General features: G+C 40.4%; 1 protein-coding gene and 1 pseudogene across 6 annotated transcripts in view; both read left to right on the forward strand.

Annotated features, from left to right (window-relative positions):
• SH3KBP1 (SH3 domain containing kinase binding protein 1) overlaps window positions 1-18,488 on the forward strand; it is a 404,653-nt gene that overhangs the window by 357,035 nt on the left and 29,130 nt on the right. For all 6 annotated transcript variants that reach the window (XM_077145714.1, XM_077145717.1, XM_077145712.1 and 3 more), the window contains one exon: window positions 9,820-9,905. In XM_077145714.1, the coding sequence (XP_077001829.1) occupies window positions 9,820-9,905 (86 nt within the window). The remainder of the gene's footprint in view (window positions 1-9,819; window positions 9,906-18,488) is intronic.
• On the forward strand, window positions 2,320-4,093 carry LOC143670757 (acireductone dioxygenase pseudogene; annotated as a pseudogene).

The raw sequence follows: 18,488 nt of genomic DNA on the forward strand, positions 1-18,488 counted from the left end.
GTACCGATTAAGCATTAAGTCCCCATTCCCCACTCCCACCATTGCCCCTGGTACTCTGTAATCTTCTTTTTGTCTTTATGAATATACATATTCTAATTATTTCATCTGAGTGGACTTAGATATATTTGTCCTTCTGTGTCTGACTTATTCAACATTTTATCTTCAAGGTTCATCCATGTTGTCACATGTATCAGAACTTCATTCCTTCTTATGGCTGAATAATATTCCTCTGTGTACACACATATGTACACATCACATCTTGTTTATCCATTCATAAGTTGCTAGACACTTGGGTTGCTTCTACCATTTGGTATTGTGAATAATGCTACACTGAGCATTGGCCTGAGTCCCTGCTTTCAATTCTCTGGGGTACATACCTAGAAGTGGGATTGCTGGTTCATATGGTAATTCTGTACTTGGCCTTCTGAGGAACCAACAAACTGTTTTCCACAGTGACTGCACTATTTTCAATTCCCACCAATGAATGCATGAGGGTTCCTATTTCTCCACATCCTTTCCAACATTTGTTATTTTCCATTATTTACTAATAGCCATTCTAGTGGGTGTGAAGTGGTATCTCCGTATGGTTTTGATTGCATTTCCCTAGTGGCTAATGATGTTGAGCATCATTTCAAGTGCTGTTTGGCCATTTGTATATCTTTGTTGGAGAAATTTATATTCAAGTACTTGGCCCATTTTTTAAAACTGGATTGTTTGTCTTTTTATTGTTGAATTATAGGAGATCTTTATATAGTCTGGATATTACACCTGTAGCAGATAGACAGTTTCCAAATATTTTCTTCCATTCTGTAGACTGTATTTTCACTATCTTGAAAATGTCCTTTGAAGCACAAAAGTTTGTAATTTTCAGGAGGTCCAGTTTATCTATTATTTTTCTTTTGTTGCTCACGTTTTTGGTATAAAGTTTCACAATCCATTGTCTAATACAAAGTCCTGAAGATATTCTCCTATGATTTTCTTCTAGGAGTTTTATAGTTTTAGTTCCTATATTTAAGCCTTTGATCCATTTTGAGTTAATTTTTATTTATATATGGTGTGAGATAGGGATTCAATTTAATTTCTTTTGCATGTGGATATCCAGTTTACCCACCACCTTTTGTTGAAGAAACTATTTTTTCCCCATTGAGTAGACTTGGCACCTATGTCAAAAATTAGTTGGTCATAGATGTGAGGGTTTATTTTTGAACTCACAGTTCATTCTATTGGTCTGTATGTCTGTCTTTGTGCCAGCACCACACTATTCTGAATACTGCATCTTTGTAATAAGTTTTGAAGTTGGGACTTGTGAGTCCTCCTCCAACTTTATTCTTCTTCAAGATGGTTTTGGCTGTTTGGGGCCCCTTGCCCTTCCATATGAATTTGATGAGTGGCTTTTCATTTCTGCGAAGTAGGCTGTTGTAGTTTTGATTGGGATTACATTGAATCAGTAAATCACTTTGGGTAGTATTGACATATTAGCAACATTAACTCTTCTAATCCATGAGCCCAGAAGTATTTCCATTTATTTAGGTTTTCTTTAACTTCTTTCAGCAACGTTTTATACTTTTCCATGTTTAAGACTTTTACAGCCTTAGTTAAATTTATTTCTAGATATTTTATTCTTTTAGTTATTATTGTCAATGGAATTGTTTTCTTGATCTCCTTTTCAGATTGTCCCTTGCTGGTGTATAGAAACAAACACTGATTTTTGAGTGTTGATCTTGTATACCCCGCCTGTTTCAGTTTGCTACAGCTGCCAGAATGTGATATACCAGAAATGGATTGGCTTTTATAAAGGGGACTTATTAAGTTGCAAGTTGCTATTCTAAGGTCATGAAAATGTCCAAATTAAGGCATCAATAAGAGGAGACCTTCTTGGAGGAAAAGGCAGCTGACAGCTGGGATACCTCTGTCAGCTGGGAAGGCATTGGCTGGGGTCTGAGGTCCTTGTTCCTAGTTTGTTGCTTCTAGCTTCTGATTTCCAATGGCTTTCTCTCCAAGCATCTGTGGCCCCTCACTTAGCTTCTCCAAGGCAAGCTCTGGATTTCATCTCTTAGCTTTGCTTGGCTGTCTTTAGGTTCTGGCTATTTCTGTGAGTCCTTGCTTAGCACCGGGGTGTTTCTGTCTGGCTCCTTTCATCCAGGAGTGAGCTCTCTTAAAGGACTCCTATAAATGGATTAAGACCCACCTTGAACAGGTGGGGTCACATCTCATAGAAACAACCCAATCAAAAAGTCCTACCCTATGCAATAGGTCTGTCCCCACAAGATTGGATCAAAAGAACATGGCTTGCCAGGCCAACTGCGAAGTTGCGGGGGTGGAGCTGCTCGGTGGGTTCAGGCAAAGTCTGTTCCCGCCTGGCAGTGGGTGCGCCTCGCACTCCCCAGAGACCCGCGGCCTCGGCTGCTAGGATGGTGGAGGCGTGGTGTATGGACGAGTCCTCCGAGGACCAAAGGAAGCCCCACAGACTGGAGCCCAGCAGCCCGGCTGACCTGGAGCTGCTGCGTCAACTCGGGGTCATTTACTGGAAGCTGGATGCTGACAAATATGAGAATGATCCAGAATTAGAAAAGATCCGAAAAGAGAGAAACCACTCGTGGATGGACATAATAACCATAAGCAAAGAAAAATTACCAAATTATGAAGAAAAGATTAAAATATTTTATGAAGAACATATTCACTTGGATGATGAAGTTTGATACATTTTGGAAGGAAGTGGTTATTTTGATGTAAGGGATAAAGAGGACAAGTGGATCCGGATTTTTATGGAAAAGGGAGACATGGTAACACTTCCTGCTGGAATTTATCACCGCTTCACATTGGATGAAATGAACTATGTGAAGGCGATGCGGCTGTTTTCTGGAGAGCCAGTGTGGATAGCATACAACCGGCCAGCTGAACATCTTGATGCTTGAGTACAGTATGTGAAGTTTTTGACCCAGACAGCATAGTGATGCTCCCTGGAAACTAACACATTGCTTGTAACAGTCCTAAACATGATAATTGAGCAGAAAATCCGTCATTTTCTTTTTGCCTTTATATTGTAGACTTGAGACTAGATTGTTTTTTCTTAAGCAAGATTATTTGGTCAGAATATTTTTTAATGAAAATAACAATAAAACTGATTTTTGCACTCAAAAAAAAAAAAAGAACATGGCTTTTCTGGGGTACATAACAATTTCAAACTAGCACACCGCCACTTTGCTGAATTCATTCATTAGCTCTAGTAGCATTCTTTTTTTTTACATGGGCAGGCACTGGGAACCGAACCCGGGTCCTCTGGCATGGCAGGTGAGAACTCTGCCTGCTGAGCCACCGTGGCCCGCCCTCTAGTAGCATTCTTGAAGATTCTTTGGGATTTTCTATATATAGGATCACATCATCTGTGAATAAGGAAAGTTTTACTTTTTCCTTTCCAGTTTGAATGCCTTTTATTTATTTTTCTTGCCAAATTGCTCTGGCTGTATCTTCCAGTACATTGTTGAATAGCAGTGGTGACAGTGGGCATCCTTCTTTACCTTGTTCCTGATCATAAGAGGAAAGCTTTCAGTCTTTCACCCCTGAGTATGGTATTAACTGTGGTTTTTTCATATATTCCCTTTATCGTGTTGAAAAAGTTTTCTTCTCTTTCTAGTTTTCTGAGTATTTTTACCAAGAAGGGCTACTGGATTTTGTCAGTTACCTTCTCTGCATCAATTGAGATGATCATGTGGTTTTTCCCATTCTTTTATTAAGGTGGTATATATTATATTGATTGATTTTCTTAGGTTGAACTACCCTTACATTCCTGGGATAAATCCCATTTGGTTGTGGTATATAATCCTTTTAGTGTTCTGTTAGATTTGGTTTGCTAGTATTTTCCTGAGAATTTTTGCATCTGTTTCATAAAGGATATTGGTCTGTAATTTTCTTTGCTTGTGATATCTTTTTCTGGCTTTGGTGTTGGGATGATACTGACCTCATAGAATGAGTTAGGAATGTTCCCCTCCTTTTCGATTTTTTGAAAAAGTTTGACCAGGATTTGTGTTAATTCTTCTTGGAATGTTGGGCAGAATTCACCAGTGATGCCATCTATCCCTCAACTTTTCTTTGTTGTGAGTTTTTTGATTACTGATTCAATCTCTTTACTAATTATTGGTCTGTTGAGATTTTCTATTTCTTCTTCAGTCAGTTTAGTTAACTTGTGTGTTTCTAGTAATTCCTCAATTTCACCTAGATTAGCTAATTTATTGATGTATAGTTGTCCCAATTATCCTCTTATAATACTCCTTTTTATTTCTATGGAGTAGATAGTAAAGTCTCCCCTTTCACCTTTCATTTTAGTTATGTGTATCCTCTCTCTTGTTTTCTTTGTCAGTCTAACTCTAAAGGTTTGTCGATTTTATTTATCTTTCATAGAACCAACTTTTGGTTTCATTGATTCTGTTGTTTTTCTTTTTCTATTTCATTTATCTCTGCTCTTCCTTGTGCTCAATTTGGGTTTAGTTTGCTCTTTTTCTAGTTCCCCCAGGTGTGGTTAGGTTACTGAATTGAGATTTTTTTTAATGTAAGAATTTACAACCATAAATTTCCCTCTGGGCCCTACCTATGCTGCATTTCATAAATTTTGGTGTGTTGCATTTCCATTTCTATTTATCAGGTACCTCCTAATTTCCCTTGTGATTTCTTCCTTGACCCATTGGTTATTTAAAAAGTGTTGCTTAGTTTCCCATATCTGTGAATTTTCCAGTTCTCCCTCTACTATAGATTTCTACCTTCCTTCTACTGTAGCAAAAACATACTTCATATGATTTCAATATTTTTTTACCTTACTGAGAATTGTTTTATGACTTAACAATTGGTCTGCCCCCAAGAATGATCCATGTGCACTTGAGAAGAATGTGTGTTCTGATATATATTGTTGGGTGAAGTGTTCTATGTCTATTAGGTCTAGCTGGTTTATGGTATTGGTCAAGTCTACTATTTCCTTATTGGTCTTCTGTCTAAATGTACCATCCATTATTGAAACTGGAGTATTGCCATCTTCTAAAAGTAATGTAGAACCATCTTTTGCTCCTCTCAAATCTCTGAATATTTGCTTTGTATATTTTGGGGCTCTGCTGTTAAGTACATATATATTTTTAATTATTATGTCTTCTAGATGAATTGACCCTTTTATCAATATATAGTATCCTTCTTTGTCCCTTGTAACAGTGCCTATTTTATGTATCAGTATATCTATCCCAGGCTTTCTTTTGGTTATTCTTTACATGAAATATTTTTTTCCACCCTTTCACTTTCAATCTGCTTGTATGTTTGAATTTAAGACGAGTCTGTTGTAAGCAGCATATATTTGGATTGTGTCGGCTTTTTTTAATCCATTTTGTCACTTTCTGCCTTTTGACTGGAGCATTTAATCCATTTACATTTAAAGTTACTAACAATAATGCAAGATTTAAGTCTTAGACCTTTTATGTTCCTCAATCTTCCATTACTGCCTACTTTTGTATTTAGCTAATCTTTTGTAGTGAACCATTTAGAGTCTCTTAATTCCTTCTGAGAATATTTTTCAGGAATTTTCTTTGTAGTTTCCATAGGGATCAAATTAAATATCCTTTATCTATAGCAATCTTTTGATTTGATACCAATTTAACTTTAACAGCATATCTAAACTATGTTACTAGAACCCTCCATCCTCCCACTTTTATATTGTTCTTGTCATAAATTACATCTTTATTCATCATGTGTCCAAAATCTTAAATTTATCATAGATTTTTATGCATTTGCATTTTAGATCTTGTAAGAAGTAAAAAGTAGAGTTCCAAACCAAAACTAAAGTTATATTGGCATTTATAATTTTAGTGGATACGTTTGTTTCTGAGATTGTAATCTGCTGTCTAGTGTCCTTTCCTTTCAACCTGCAGAATTCTTTTTAGCATCTCTTTGTAGGGCCAGTCTACATGGATCTGAATGCCCTCTCTTCTCCCCTTAGTCTTTCTTCACAGTCCCAGGTGCTTTACTGTATGTCTTAAAGTCAGTAATCCTTTGCCACATGTCACTGCAATTTGATTGTTTCTTACACTGACTTAGCTGCCCACAAGCAAGTTCTGGGATGGTGAGCCAGAGACGAGTATCCTTGTTCAGTCCTTCAGGCTGCCACCTGACAGATTGATACAGACATACATGTATACCAATATATGCATAGGGGTTATTCTGGTTCCACCACAACAGGACCAGAGACTTGCCTGGGGAACGCAAGCTATCTTTGCACTGAGCTACGGAAGGGGTAGCTGAAGGGCCAGCAAGTACACCATGAAGTTTTCCTACCACTTTTGCCCTTTTTTTGACTGGAATTTGTCCAGTTACTTGAAACCTTTAGCTGTTTTCCAGAGCTCTGGGTAAGATGGTTTTGCCAGTTTTTACTGGTTGTTTAAAGTTTCTGTGGGGAGACAGAACCCTAGAGTGTCTCACTCTGCCATCTTGGTGATGTCACTCTCAGACTATTGCTTTAACATAGACTCGCAGAACTGATTCAAAGCATATGAACATTTTAGATGCTATCAATATACATCCTTTTTTAAAAATTTTTGCATGGGCAGGCCCCGGGAATCGAATCCGATCTCTGGCATGGCAGGCGAGAACTCTGCCTGCTAAGCCAACATAGCCCACCCATCCAATTTTTTTTTTTTTTTTTTAACATGGGCAGGCACCGGGAAACGAACCCGGGTTCTCGGGCATGGCAGGCAAGCACTCTTACCTGCTGAGCCACCGTGGCCCGCCCTCCATCCAATTAATTACTTATTTTTACCTTGTGCTATTCCACAAAGGATTTGAGTTAAGTCACAACGATATATTAAAAGAATAAAAAAGTTGAAAGTGATAATAAGGGTAGAAAATAAGTTAAAGAAAATAAGTGAAAATAATGGTAGAAAAATAATAAAACCCAAAGTGAGATTAGCACAGCAATGCACTCTATGGGAGTACTGTAGTCTCTTGAAATAGGCCTCACATTTGACTGGAAGCTTCCTAACTGTCACATCAAAGAGGGAAACATCAGCTCCAAAGTTCATAGTTACCAAATCACACAAATAAACCACACATTCAGAAGCAGCTGAGTTGTTCTGAGATACATGTAATCATTATCCTTTTCCCCACTATTAGTCCTTTGATTTACTCCCCAGATAACCACAAAGACATCACTTTAAGCCATCTTACCTCATGGCAAAAAAAAAAAAAAAGAAAAAAACATATGGCTTTTTTCTGCCTTACTGACCTCTCTCCCCAGGCAGAACATGCGTTCTCATAAGTTTTGGTCCTTGGTGTGTTCCTAAAAGGACAGGATCATCTGACTGTGAGTATGACTTGAGTTTAGTCTGTCAGTTTGGAGGCTGACAATCTCAAATCCTTTAAGCTCTGTGGATACCTAAAGATAATATTAAGGGCCCTCAAGAACTTTATTTCTTAGATGGTGTACAGGTGGGGGAGGGAGTACAGTCAATGCAAACTAGGGTCTGTAGTCAACAGTAGCATTGTAATATGCTTCTACTGAATGTAACAAAGGCACTATGCCAAAACTAGATGTCATTAGGTGGGGGGTAGGGAGCATGGGGGAGGGGTACGGATTCTTTGTGGAAGTAAAGGAAAGGTCTTCATATAGAGTATGGTGGTGAAGACATGTCTATACACTTAGGTTGGATTGAATGAAATATGAATAAAACTAAAAAAAAGAATTTATTTCTTTACATCTGGGGAAAGGAATAGTTTTAACACTTAAAATGCTTTCCTACTAATAATACTGTATTTCTAAAACATTTTAGTCAGAGGACATTCAAATTGGTGGATGCTGGGGCCCTGACAGTAAAATGTTTTGAAGTAAATTTGCTGAATTGCGTCTTTCCCGTGGGCTCGGAGTCTATGTGAGGGAGCATTCACTGTAGGGCCTGTGCTTTTACAGCCCAGGGATGTAGGGTATTCTGCTACAGGAAACCCAGCCTGGGGCTGCTACAGGGCCCTCCAGCTTTAGGAGGTTGGGGCAAGGCAGGAAATGATGTCTCTGCTGCAAAATTCAAGCTGCTTCTCCTTTCCAAGTACAATTCGCCGTGCCTTACCTGGACTATTATTTCGATTTAGCTCTTAGAAGCACAGCAATACAGTACATGCTCACAGGCCAGTTGTTAGAGTTGGATTTTCTCTTAGTGGAGGCTGAGCAGTTCAGCTCAGCCCAGTTCCCAGGCTTTCTACCTTTGCTTGTCCTCTAGAGGGGGCTGGTCTGGTCAAATTTGAGGTTAAGAGTCAGCATGGTTTGGGAGCTGAGGAGGGCTTACTGTTTTCCACTGGTCCTTTTCCACCATCACAGGGATGTGGGTATCATGCCGAAGGCCACCCTAACCCATTCTGGAATGAGAAGCCCAGAAGTCCACCTTGCTAGCTCCCAATTCCTCAGACTCCTCTTACCTTCAGGGTTGTAGGATTCTTGCTTAAACTTTCTCTCTACCCACCTTACTCCAAGATACATTGAACCCTGCAGCCTGGTGTGCTCAGCTCTGCCTAGGCTGATCTTCACCAACCTCGCCAGACTTGTTCCTCTTACTACCCACTGGGTACCTCAGGCTTTGACCCTGGACCTTTGGCCACACCAGGCACCCTCACCCGCATTTGGGTCCTTGCCCCATCATGCATCTTACTAATGTGTCCTCTCCCCATTTTCCTCCAAGACCCAACTCTAATGCCATCACCTCTGTGTGTCCCCCCGCCCATGCAGATTGCCCCTGTACTGACCCAGCCCTTTCTTCCCATTGTACCACGACATACCTTTATCATGTAGCCTATGCCACATGGACATGCTGTTGTCTGTCTGTTTCTTTCTTCCATTTAGGTACCATCTGGCTTGGTCCTCTCAATCCCCCTGGCATAATAGGTATTTGGCAAATGTTTTATGGGATAAGTATAAGTTACTCATTGTGCAGCTTGGCTTCAGGCCACAGTGACTGCAACAAGCTGTGAAGTTGACTCTTTCTGTTGCTTTGCAGGGAACATCTACTTGGCTTCACCCTCTCCTTTGATGGCAAAATTTCTTTTCCTATTTCACTACTATTACAACCCTTAGATCATCTCTTTTGGGGCTCATTCCCACCTTAAAGGGTCAAAAGAGCTGCCAAAAGGAATTTGAAGGAAGCTTCTGCTTGTGTTGAGTGGGTGGTGTTTTTCTCATTGTTTTGAAGGCATGCTCCCATCCAAAAGGCTACTCCTAGGCCAAATATGGAGGGAAGTCACTGGTGTCCTGCTGGGCATGTGGGCACCCACCCAGGAGCCATCTAATTTTACCAACCTCATCTCCTGCGCTAGCATTCAAGCTGCCAGATCTCAACTCAACACCTTGTGCCTGTCAACAATCTGCCTGATGCCTCCACCCCAGGCCAGAAAACCTTTTTCTCAAGGTTAAAAGTGGCCGACCTTTGACAAGTAGCATTAGCTAAATACCACGCTCCTTAAAGGGGAAGATCTCAGTTGTGGTTTGCTGGTTCTTAATTGGTGATGGGGCAGGAGCAGGCCCTCTGTCCCACCCTGTGTCCCAAGCAGGAGGTTTTGTGGCTAAAGGCCTAAGAGCAGTCATCATTAAAATAGCCATCTTTGAAAATGTGTGCTGGAGAGGGCATCCATTCTGTGGGCCAATAGGCACCAGGGCCCATGTGGTCAGACAGCTTGTTGGCTCCCACACAGGCAGCAGCACCCCCACCCCACATGCAGCACACTCCTTGTCATGTGTGCAACAAGAGAGCTGACAAAATGACAAGGACAAACACCAATCATTAAATGCCCGGACTTGTTCTTTTAATATAGGGGTGACGGTCCAAAGATCGACTTGGTGGGCAGTTCACTCTCTGGTATCCTGGACAAGGACCTCTCGGATCGCAGCAATGACATCGGTGAGTAAGGAGCATGCTGTTGCTTCTCTTGCAGCATTATATAAAACCTGCAGAGCTCTAGCTTGCCCCTTCAGGCAGAATGAGGAGATATTTCTTGCGTTTGGATGCAAACTTCACAGTCCTCAGTTGGTTTTCTGCACTGCAATCTTGTGAAGAAGGGAAGTAACAGTGGTTTTCACATTAAAACAAAATTCTTGGGATTTTTATTTACCCTGACTTTTGGAGGAATTCCTTGTAAGGTCTAATGAAAAGAATTGATGTTTAAGCCTTTTGGTAAAAGTGGACATTAGCACTTGGGTTCATATTTCCTAAGGATTTATATATTTAGTCTAGAAGGATGAATGGTCAAAAGGCAGTGGCAGAGTTCACTATCGTTATAGCACTAAGTGTTTTGAATTTGAGCTTAACGTGAACATTGGTGTGCTAATTGCCATTCAGTTCAGAAAATGAGTGTATTTTCCCAAAGTCAAGACATCACCATGCAATAAATGGAAACGGAGCTAAAATCCATGGGAAAACCCATCCAAGGCCCTTTGGGGATGTGCATGGGTGGAATGAGATCACATCCATGCAGATGGGGGCTGCTGTTGCAACCCCTGGTGGTCTCACTTGGGTGACAGCCCTTTTAAGATGTCCAGATTCAAGGACTAAGGTTTTGGGGGTTTAATTTTTAGCTTTTCATCTTTTATTTCTACTCATCATGGTTGTTAGCATTTTCTCATACTCAGCATAATATAGAGAGCTGCATTTTGGAATTTGGCTCTTTAAAGATTAAACTTTTTATCTTGAGATAATTGTAGATGCACATATTCTTGAAGGAAATAATATGGCGTGGTCTCATGTACCCTTTGCCCAGGTCCCCAGTGGTAACATCTTGCAAAATGTTAGTACAATATCACAACCAGGATATTGACCTTGATACAATCCACCAAATTCATCAGATTTCCCCAGTTTTATTAGTATGCATTGGTGTGTATGTGTATTTAGTTCTACCACATGTGGGTTTTTGTATCCACCAGCACAGTCTAGATATTGAACATTTCATGACTACCGGGATCCCTCACGTTACCCAATTATAACCACATCCCGCCGCCCCCTCTCCACCTTCCCTAGCCCTTGCTGACCACTATCAGAGACTGATTCTCCATGGAATATTTTCAGCAGCATCTGCAATGTGGTGGTTCAATTTAGAAACAGATGTCCGACAGTTAGCAGGGCTTGCTGTAGGCAGCAAAGAGCCTAAGGGGAACATCCTCCTCACCTGCAGGTACTCCTCTGTGTGGGTGCTGTTTTCTTCTGAACTTGTTTAATAGAGTTGCATCTTTGCTACTGCTGACTTGTGTTCTCTGGTCTGATCTTGTGAAGGCTTAGGGGTAGGATGTTCATCTGTAATGGTAAATACCAAAAGTAGTTGCCCTCTTTCTGGAAACTGTTTTGCATCCTCAGTCAGCCTTTGAGAAGCTTAGGCAGAAAGCATAGCCAAGAACTTCTGACAGCGAAGGCCACTGCAGTAGTAACAAAAATGCTGGCCTGCTGGAGCTTTTGACCTGGTGAAAGGGCAGGGAAGAGCAGAGCAGTAATTGGTTATGAATGAAAAGGAATAGTCAGAATGAGCCTGGTTAAGTTCTGGTTCTACACTGCAGTTTAGTATTTGGGTCCCATTTTAAGCCAGGGTAGCTGATTGGCGAAGAGTTGATAAAGGTAATGTGAGATTTCACATCGAAAGGGAGGCTTTCTCCCACCTTCAGAATACATAGGGCTGTTTGTCTTGCTTGTTAAGAGCGTTGGCCTTCAACCCTTGCTTTCTTTGGGTCTAGAGATCTCTTAGGTGGCTATCTTCAAAATATGAATCACATTTTTTTCAGTCTGACAATCTGGCTTGGAGATATTAAGGGCACTGATCAGTGTATGTGTGTAGGGGAGATGTTAGTCTGTGGAAACTTTTCATACTGTGTAAACTAAGTACCAGTTGTATGTATTCAAGAGCTGAGAAAGACTATGCAGAGGGTTGATTCTCTCTCACTTCACCAAGAAGACATTAATCCCCAAAGATTATAATCCCTCAAGGTAATAATTTAATGAATTTGTTACTTGTATGGAAAGAAACAATGATGGGCAGCCATGTAAACAACCAGTAAATACTTGAGGACTTAATATGCGCCAGGCTGTATGGATATAAAGGACCTCACCCACAGTACTTGCCTTCCAGGGCAAATGAGATGGCATTTGCCCCTGAGATAGCAAATGAAGAGAGAGGTAATAGCACAGGTTCAGATGCATGGTAGAAAGGAAATGCTGATCTGAGGAGCCGTGCTCCCTAGGGCCAGGTGATAGGGACAGCCTCAGGAAGGGGACAGACTTATCTGTACCTGCTAGTTGGATGTGCTTGGGTGGGGTGGGCAGGGCAGTCACACAGAAGATGTTGCAGGAGGGACTTTGGGTTGGGATGGAGCAGGAGATGACCTGAAAAGGTAAGTAGGGACCAGATTGAGTTTGAGATGAGTGCAGTTTGTAATTAGTTCTGTAGGCTAAGTGGGAGCCATTAATGATTGACATTGAAATGCCATAATCGAGTCTAAAAACGATAATAACTGGCAAATCAGGTGAAAGAAAGATGGGTGTCAAGGACTTAGGTTATTTGAGAGTTCTAGTAAGAAGTAGTAAGAGCTAAAATTAAGCTGGTCACAAAATGCTTGTGAAAGCAGGGATAGATTTGGAAACAGCAGTTCAAGAGAATTACTGTTAAGTCTTAGTAACCACTTGGATTGGGGAGTGGGGAGAAGAGAATGATTTGCTGGCCCTGAGGTTTCAGAGGTGGGTAACTATGATACAAAGCTGGTTTGGGAAAGATGTGAGGAATTTAGTTCAGAGGGTTGATTTTGAGATTTGACCCAACCTTCCCTGGTCAATGGTGGGTGGAGGCTGATGGTTTGAGGCCAAGCCTCAAGACACTGGTGGTAACTAGAGTTAGAGATGGGGAGCTTCCTGGTGTGGAGGGGCAAGAACACTCAGTCTGCAGCCCTGGTTTGAATGTTCACCTGCTGCTTCCTGGCAGGAGGACCTTGCTTAGTAATTTACCTAGACTTTCTGAGTTTGGCTTCATCTACAAGGAATAATCTATCTACCTACTTCCTCACATTGTCTTCCAGAATAATGTAGAATCACTTGCTGGGCAGTAAAAAGATATAAATGTATATTACTAATGTTGTTTGCATAAAGGTGACAGTTAAGTCAGAAAGATAAATGAGCTCTCTCCAGGAGGAAAGAGGAAGAATGGAGGGCTGAGGACAAACCCTGGGCAAAGACCACATTCTATGCAAAAAGTAGGACCTCCCAGCATTATAGAGGTCAAGGAAGGAGAGGATTTTAAGCAAAATGCTTTTCAGCCCAAAGGCAGAACTATTCTTTTCAGGTAGGTGGGCCAAGGAGGACAGGACATTGGGGAGGGCTGGATCTCTTCAGCACTGCTTTCTATCGCTGCTTGGGTAGCCTTTGTTCATTGCTTTGGATCAAGGAGGAAATTGTTACCAGATTTTTTTCTCAGTGATTCAGACAATTGAAGCTGTCCAAATGTGGGCTGTGGTGAATAGCAAAATACAGCCCGAAAGCCATTGGAAACCATCAGTGTTAGCTATAAATATATCTGTATTTCCTCTTAATAAAGTTATAATTTAAAATTATTGTAATATTAAATTCTAGAACATGGCTTTGTCATATCTAGTATAGGCAGCTACCAGCACTTGTCAGCCAGCAGTTATTTAGAATGGAATCAATTCGTCCAAAACTGTGTTCTTGATGTCACTTTGTAGCGCGAAAACCAGGAACGAGGCCACAGGCCTCCAGGAACGTTCCGTGAAGTTAGAACAGGCTGAGACTAAGGATCCGCAGTTTCGGGAAGCAGGTTTTATTAGCTCATCTCATGCGCACGAGGGCCCAGCTAAGTCACCTCAAAAGTCTGAGCCCCGAACAAAAGGTAACCTTAGCTTTTATAGACTTTTTGACATGATAAAGACAAGGTACACAATTGGCTGATTTAAGTTGAGAATGGCCCAGAGCTGAACCATTGAGAGGCCCCCACCCCAGGAATGTCTTCTTTTGCCTATGTGCATTTTTACCAGTTCCTGAAGGCTAGGGGAGGGGGTTTCTATGCCAGGAAATGAACCTTATCTCACTTGCCTGCAAGGAGAGGGGGGTTGAGGATTTTCCACAGAGAGCACAGCTAAACCAGAAAGAGGGCAAGGCCTGCCTGCTACAACTTTGAGATATCATTTGTATCACACTGTGCTGCCTTATTTCACGTAACATAATTGAAAACATGCATGTGCCCCATCATGGGCCTTTGCATGAACAGAAATGAAAATTAAATTGTCCAGGTTCTCTCTTGCTGACAAGAAGAATTTCTGTTCCAATTAAAAGGGAGATTAGAGGCCATGAAGTCAATTGCCGTAACGTTTACTTTTTTAAAAAGCAATTTTATTGAAATATATTCACATATCATGCAGTCCATCCAACGTATACAATCAGTGGCTTTTAGTATAATCACAGAGTTGTGCATTCATCATCACAATCAATTTTAGAACTTTTTTTCACTACAAAAAGAAAAACCCTATACCCCTTAACCATCACCTCTCAGTCCCTCTATCCTTACCTCGCCCTGCATAACTACTGTTCTAGTTCTATTTTGCCAGATATTGTAGTTCCCACCACATGGCAGGATTTATTGTTACCCTTCAACATTACGGGGATTTTGGGTTCCTTTCCCACTATAGCAGTGGGTCTCCAGATGGGAACTAGCTTTCAAACTGTCATCATGTATGAACTCACTGACTTAGAGAAAGCCCTTCTCATTCCTTCTTGAATGCTTGCCTTCTTTTACCCTTGTTTTTTTTTTGTTGTTTGTTTTGTTTTTTGTTTTTTTCTGTTTCCATTCTATTTGAAACTCAGCAAACTTTTTCCACTGGCATCTGATCAGAATTTTCCTACTTACATCACTTTTCATGGCTACCACCTCTTCTTCATTTGAGGAAGGTGAGGATTTTTCCCCATCTTTTCAACCTGATCCACAGACGCACACTCACTTTGTAGAGAGCTAATTTGGGGCCCAAGTATTTTTGCTAACTTTAAAGGGAGCCATCTTGGGCATGTGACTGCCTTGGAAAATATCAAAGCTAGCTTCAACCTGTCCTCATCTCTCACTGGGGTCTGAGGCCCATTTGGACCAGGAATTGTTGAAACACTTTCCAACACCATAGGAAAGCTATTTAGAGTTCATTGATCTGTGGTAATGAGAAGATTCTAAAACTGTACTGTGCAAAATACTGTAAATTTACTCAAACTTCCACTTCCTGAGTTGTACACTAAAATGGGTGAATTTTATGGTATATAAATTATATCTCAGTGAAGCTGTTAAAGGAAAAGGAGCTAACTGAAGTTTTCCTAACACTCACTTTGTGCTCCCAGTGTTAAAAAAGGTACAAACACAGCTGATTTATAAATATAGGGGTGGAGGTGCCACCTTGCTTGACTTTATAGAACAGTTGTGTTTATTTACAGTAATAACAACTATATTTGTTTTTCTAAGTTGTCTGTAAATCAGTCTCTTATAAATAGAATTTGGGTTTAGATGTCTTAAGAAAGCTCCCTAAAAGCTTGTAGAGGAATCATTTTGTAATGCAAATAAGTCCCCTTAGGTTATTAAATAAGTATATACTTTTTTTACTTAATTTTCTTAAATTGAGGCACACCTGGACATTGATAAGTAGTTGATCAGAACATGTTTCAAAGACTCATGAGTGTTTTCTGAGCATATTTGGGGGTAGAGCATGCTTTTATACTCTTTTATTCTTCTTTGAGGTCCAATTTATGAATAGTTGCTTCTGAGCAATAGGTTTTGTGTATAATTTCCTAGTGTTAGAATTATTCCTCCAGTACAGTGGAAAGGATATGCTCTCTTTATTATATCATTTTCTCAAAGTTATAGTGTTAAAATAATACCAGTGGGAGTTAACAAGAGAAAGGAAAGAAGGAATAAATATTCACTGGGTGCTGTGCCAGTTTGAAACTGTTGTGTACCCCAGAAAAGCCATGTTCGTCAATCCTCATTTAATATTGCTGGGTAGGATATTTTTTACTGTTTCCATGGAGACGTGTTTCCACCCATTCAAGGTGGGGTTGCTTACTGGAGTCCTTTAAGAAGGGACCTTTTTGGAAAAAGCTTCACTGCTGACAGAGGCCACACAGCCAGAGAGAGACCTTTGGAGAGGAAAGAAAATGCCCCTGGGAAAGTCGTTGAAAAAATCAGTAGAGAAAGCTAGCAGACTTCTCCATGTGCCTTCCCAGCTGACAGAGGTATTCCAGACCTATCTACCTTTCTTGAATCAAGGTATCTTTCCCTGAATGCCTTAGTTTGGACATTTTTATAACCTTAGAACTGTAAACTTGCAACTTAATAAATTCCCTTTTCAAAAGCCCTTCCATATCTAGTATATTGCATTCTGGCAGTTTTAACAAACTAAAACAGGTACCTACTAAAACATTTTGAATATATTTTTTCTCACCATCAAAATAGCCCTGTGAAGGAGGTGTAATGACTCTTGTTTTTGTAGAGGAGGATCAAGGGAAAAAAGAAAGCCAAATAACTTGGACAAGATTAACAACAAGTAGGTAGCAGAATTGGGTTTGAACCCAGGACTCCCTGATCCACAAGCCCAAGCCCTTCAATGCATGGGGTTGGCCTGTGTCAGTGGTTCTCAACCAGGGCCAGTTTTGTCCTCCAGGGGACATGTGGCAAAGTCTGGAGACATTTTTGGTTGTCACAACTTATAGAATAAGTGCTACTGGCACCTACTGGATGGAGGTCTGGCACACTGCTAAACATCCTACATTGCACAAGACAGCCCCCAACCAAAGAATTATCCAGCCCCAAATATTACTGGTGCTGAGGTTGAGAAACTCAGGTATATGTCAAGAATCAACAGTGAATTGGGAACAGCTGGGCTGAGGACACACTGAGTTCAGCCTTATTCTCACTGGAGTGGCCTAATTTCCTGAGAATATCTATAAAACAGTTTGAAAATAGTTTCTGAGCAAAATATTTGAAGTAATAAATGTAAACATTGACCAAGGAAGTTGTCATGAGAGACTTTTTTTCAGACTTGTGGCAAAGTCCTTGGCCTGGAAAAAAAAATTGAACAGTTTGAATCTGATTTTCATACAGAAACAATGTTATATTCGGGATTAGATGGTTTCCCATGATTTAATATCCAGTATTTTATAACGGGCCAAAAAACATGGAATTTAATCCATGCAGAATTATAAATTTGTACTCTATACAATAAAGCTTTACAAGACATATATGAAACAATTTAAATAGTGACCAGTAGCAATTTTTTTTAATATACCAATTCTCTTTCAACAAGTAATTAAATTCTTACCTTAGTTTTGTAACTTCTGCCTTTTACTGTAGGAAATCATTTCAAAGGGTTTCTTGGACAGATTTTTTTTTCTTTCTTTTTTTATTATGATCATTGTGTTCTACATACATAATCAGTAATTCATAATATCATCACATAGTTGCATATCCTGCATCATGATCATTTCTTAGAACATTTGCATCAATTCAGAAAAAGAAATAAAAAGACAACAGAAAAAAATTCATACATGCCATACCCCTTACCCCTCTCTTTCATTGATCACTAGCGTTTCAATCTAAATTTATTATAACATTTGTTCCCCCTATTGTTTATTTTTATTCCATTTGTTTTACTCATCTTGCACAAATTTGGGGGGAAGATGTAGATCCCCTGGCTTTGGGTTATTAGTTTTTCTGTCCTCTTTTTTATATTTTAAATTTCCCCATTTGGAGCCAGAGAGCAAGTTACTAGTCCTTGCAGCGTTTCAGATTTTGAGTCATTTCTTAGATTGAATAGGACAATATGCACTATGTCCTGCCTGTCTTCAGAACCCTAGGAGTGATATTTGGTGTGTCCTAGATAGACTGCTGGCTGAGCATGCATTTGTGAACAGCACACCTTTCAGTTCTCTCAGGGCTAGTGCTTCTGACATAAGAACTTTCATGGGAGCCGCAGCTCACTTCTACAGACACTGCCTCCTTCCCAGTGGCCTTCAGACATGTCCCTTGGGTGTCAGGAATGTGGTTGATCATACCCATGCAGAAGAGAGCAACGTGCAGTTGCTGTTGTACCCCAGTCAAGTCTGTGTATCAGGGCGTAGGATACAGATGTGTGGATACCTATAACTCTAGCCCCAGTCAAGGGACACCGTTCATGATCAAAATGTGAATTAATATCAGGAGTGTTTGAGAAGCAATACACAGTTTTCAAGCATGACTACTAAAGCAAAACGGATTGTGCTTAGGATCAAACACTTTGTACTAAGGAAATGAAACTGGTTGAACTTCTGATTGATTGGCTTTTAACCTTTTCAGTCCTCTGAGCATCTTTAACTCCCTTCCCACACTTAAGGAAGACTCAGCCTTGGCTACTGTTAATTCAGAATAGGTTCTCTGCTTGCCCCTGGGCCCCCATCTTTCATTCGAGACTCATAGGGCTCACAGTGTAGGTA

Source organism: Tamandua tetradactyla, chromosome X (genome assembly GCF_023851605.1).
Source record: "Tamandua tetradactyla isolate mTamTet1 chromosome X, mTamTet1.pri, whole genome shotgun sequence".
NCBI lineage: Eukaryota > Metazoa > Chordata > Mammalia > Pilosa > Myrmecophagidae > Tamandua > Tamandua tetradactyla.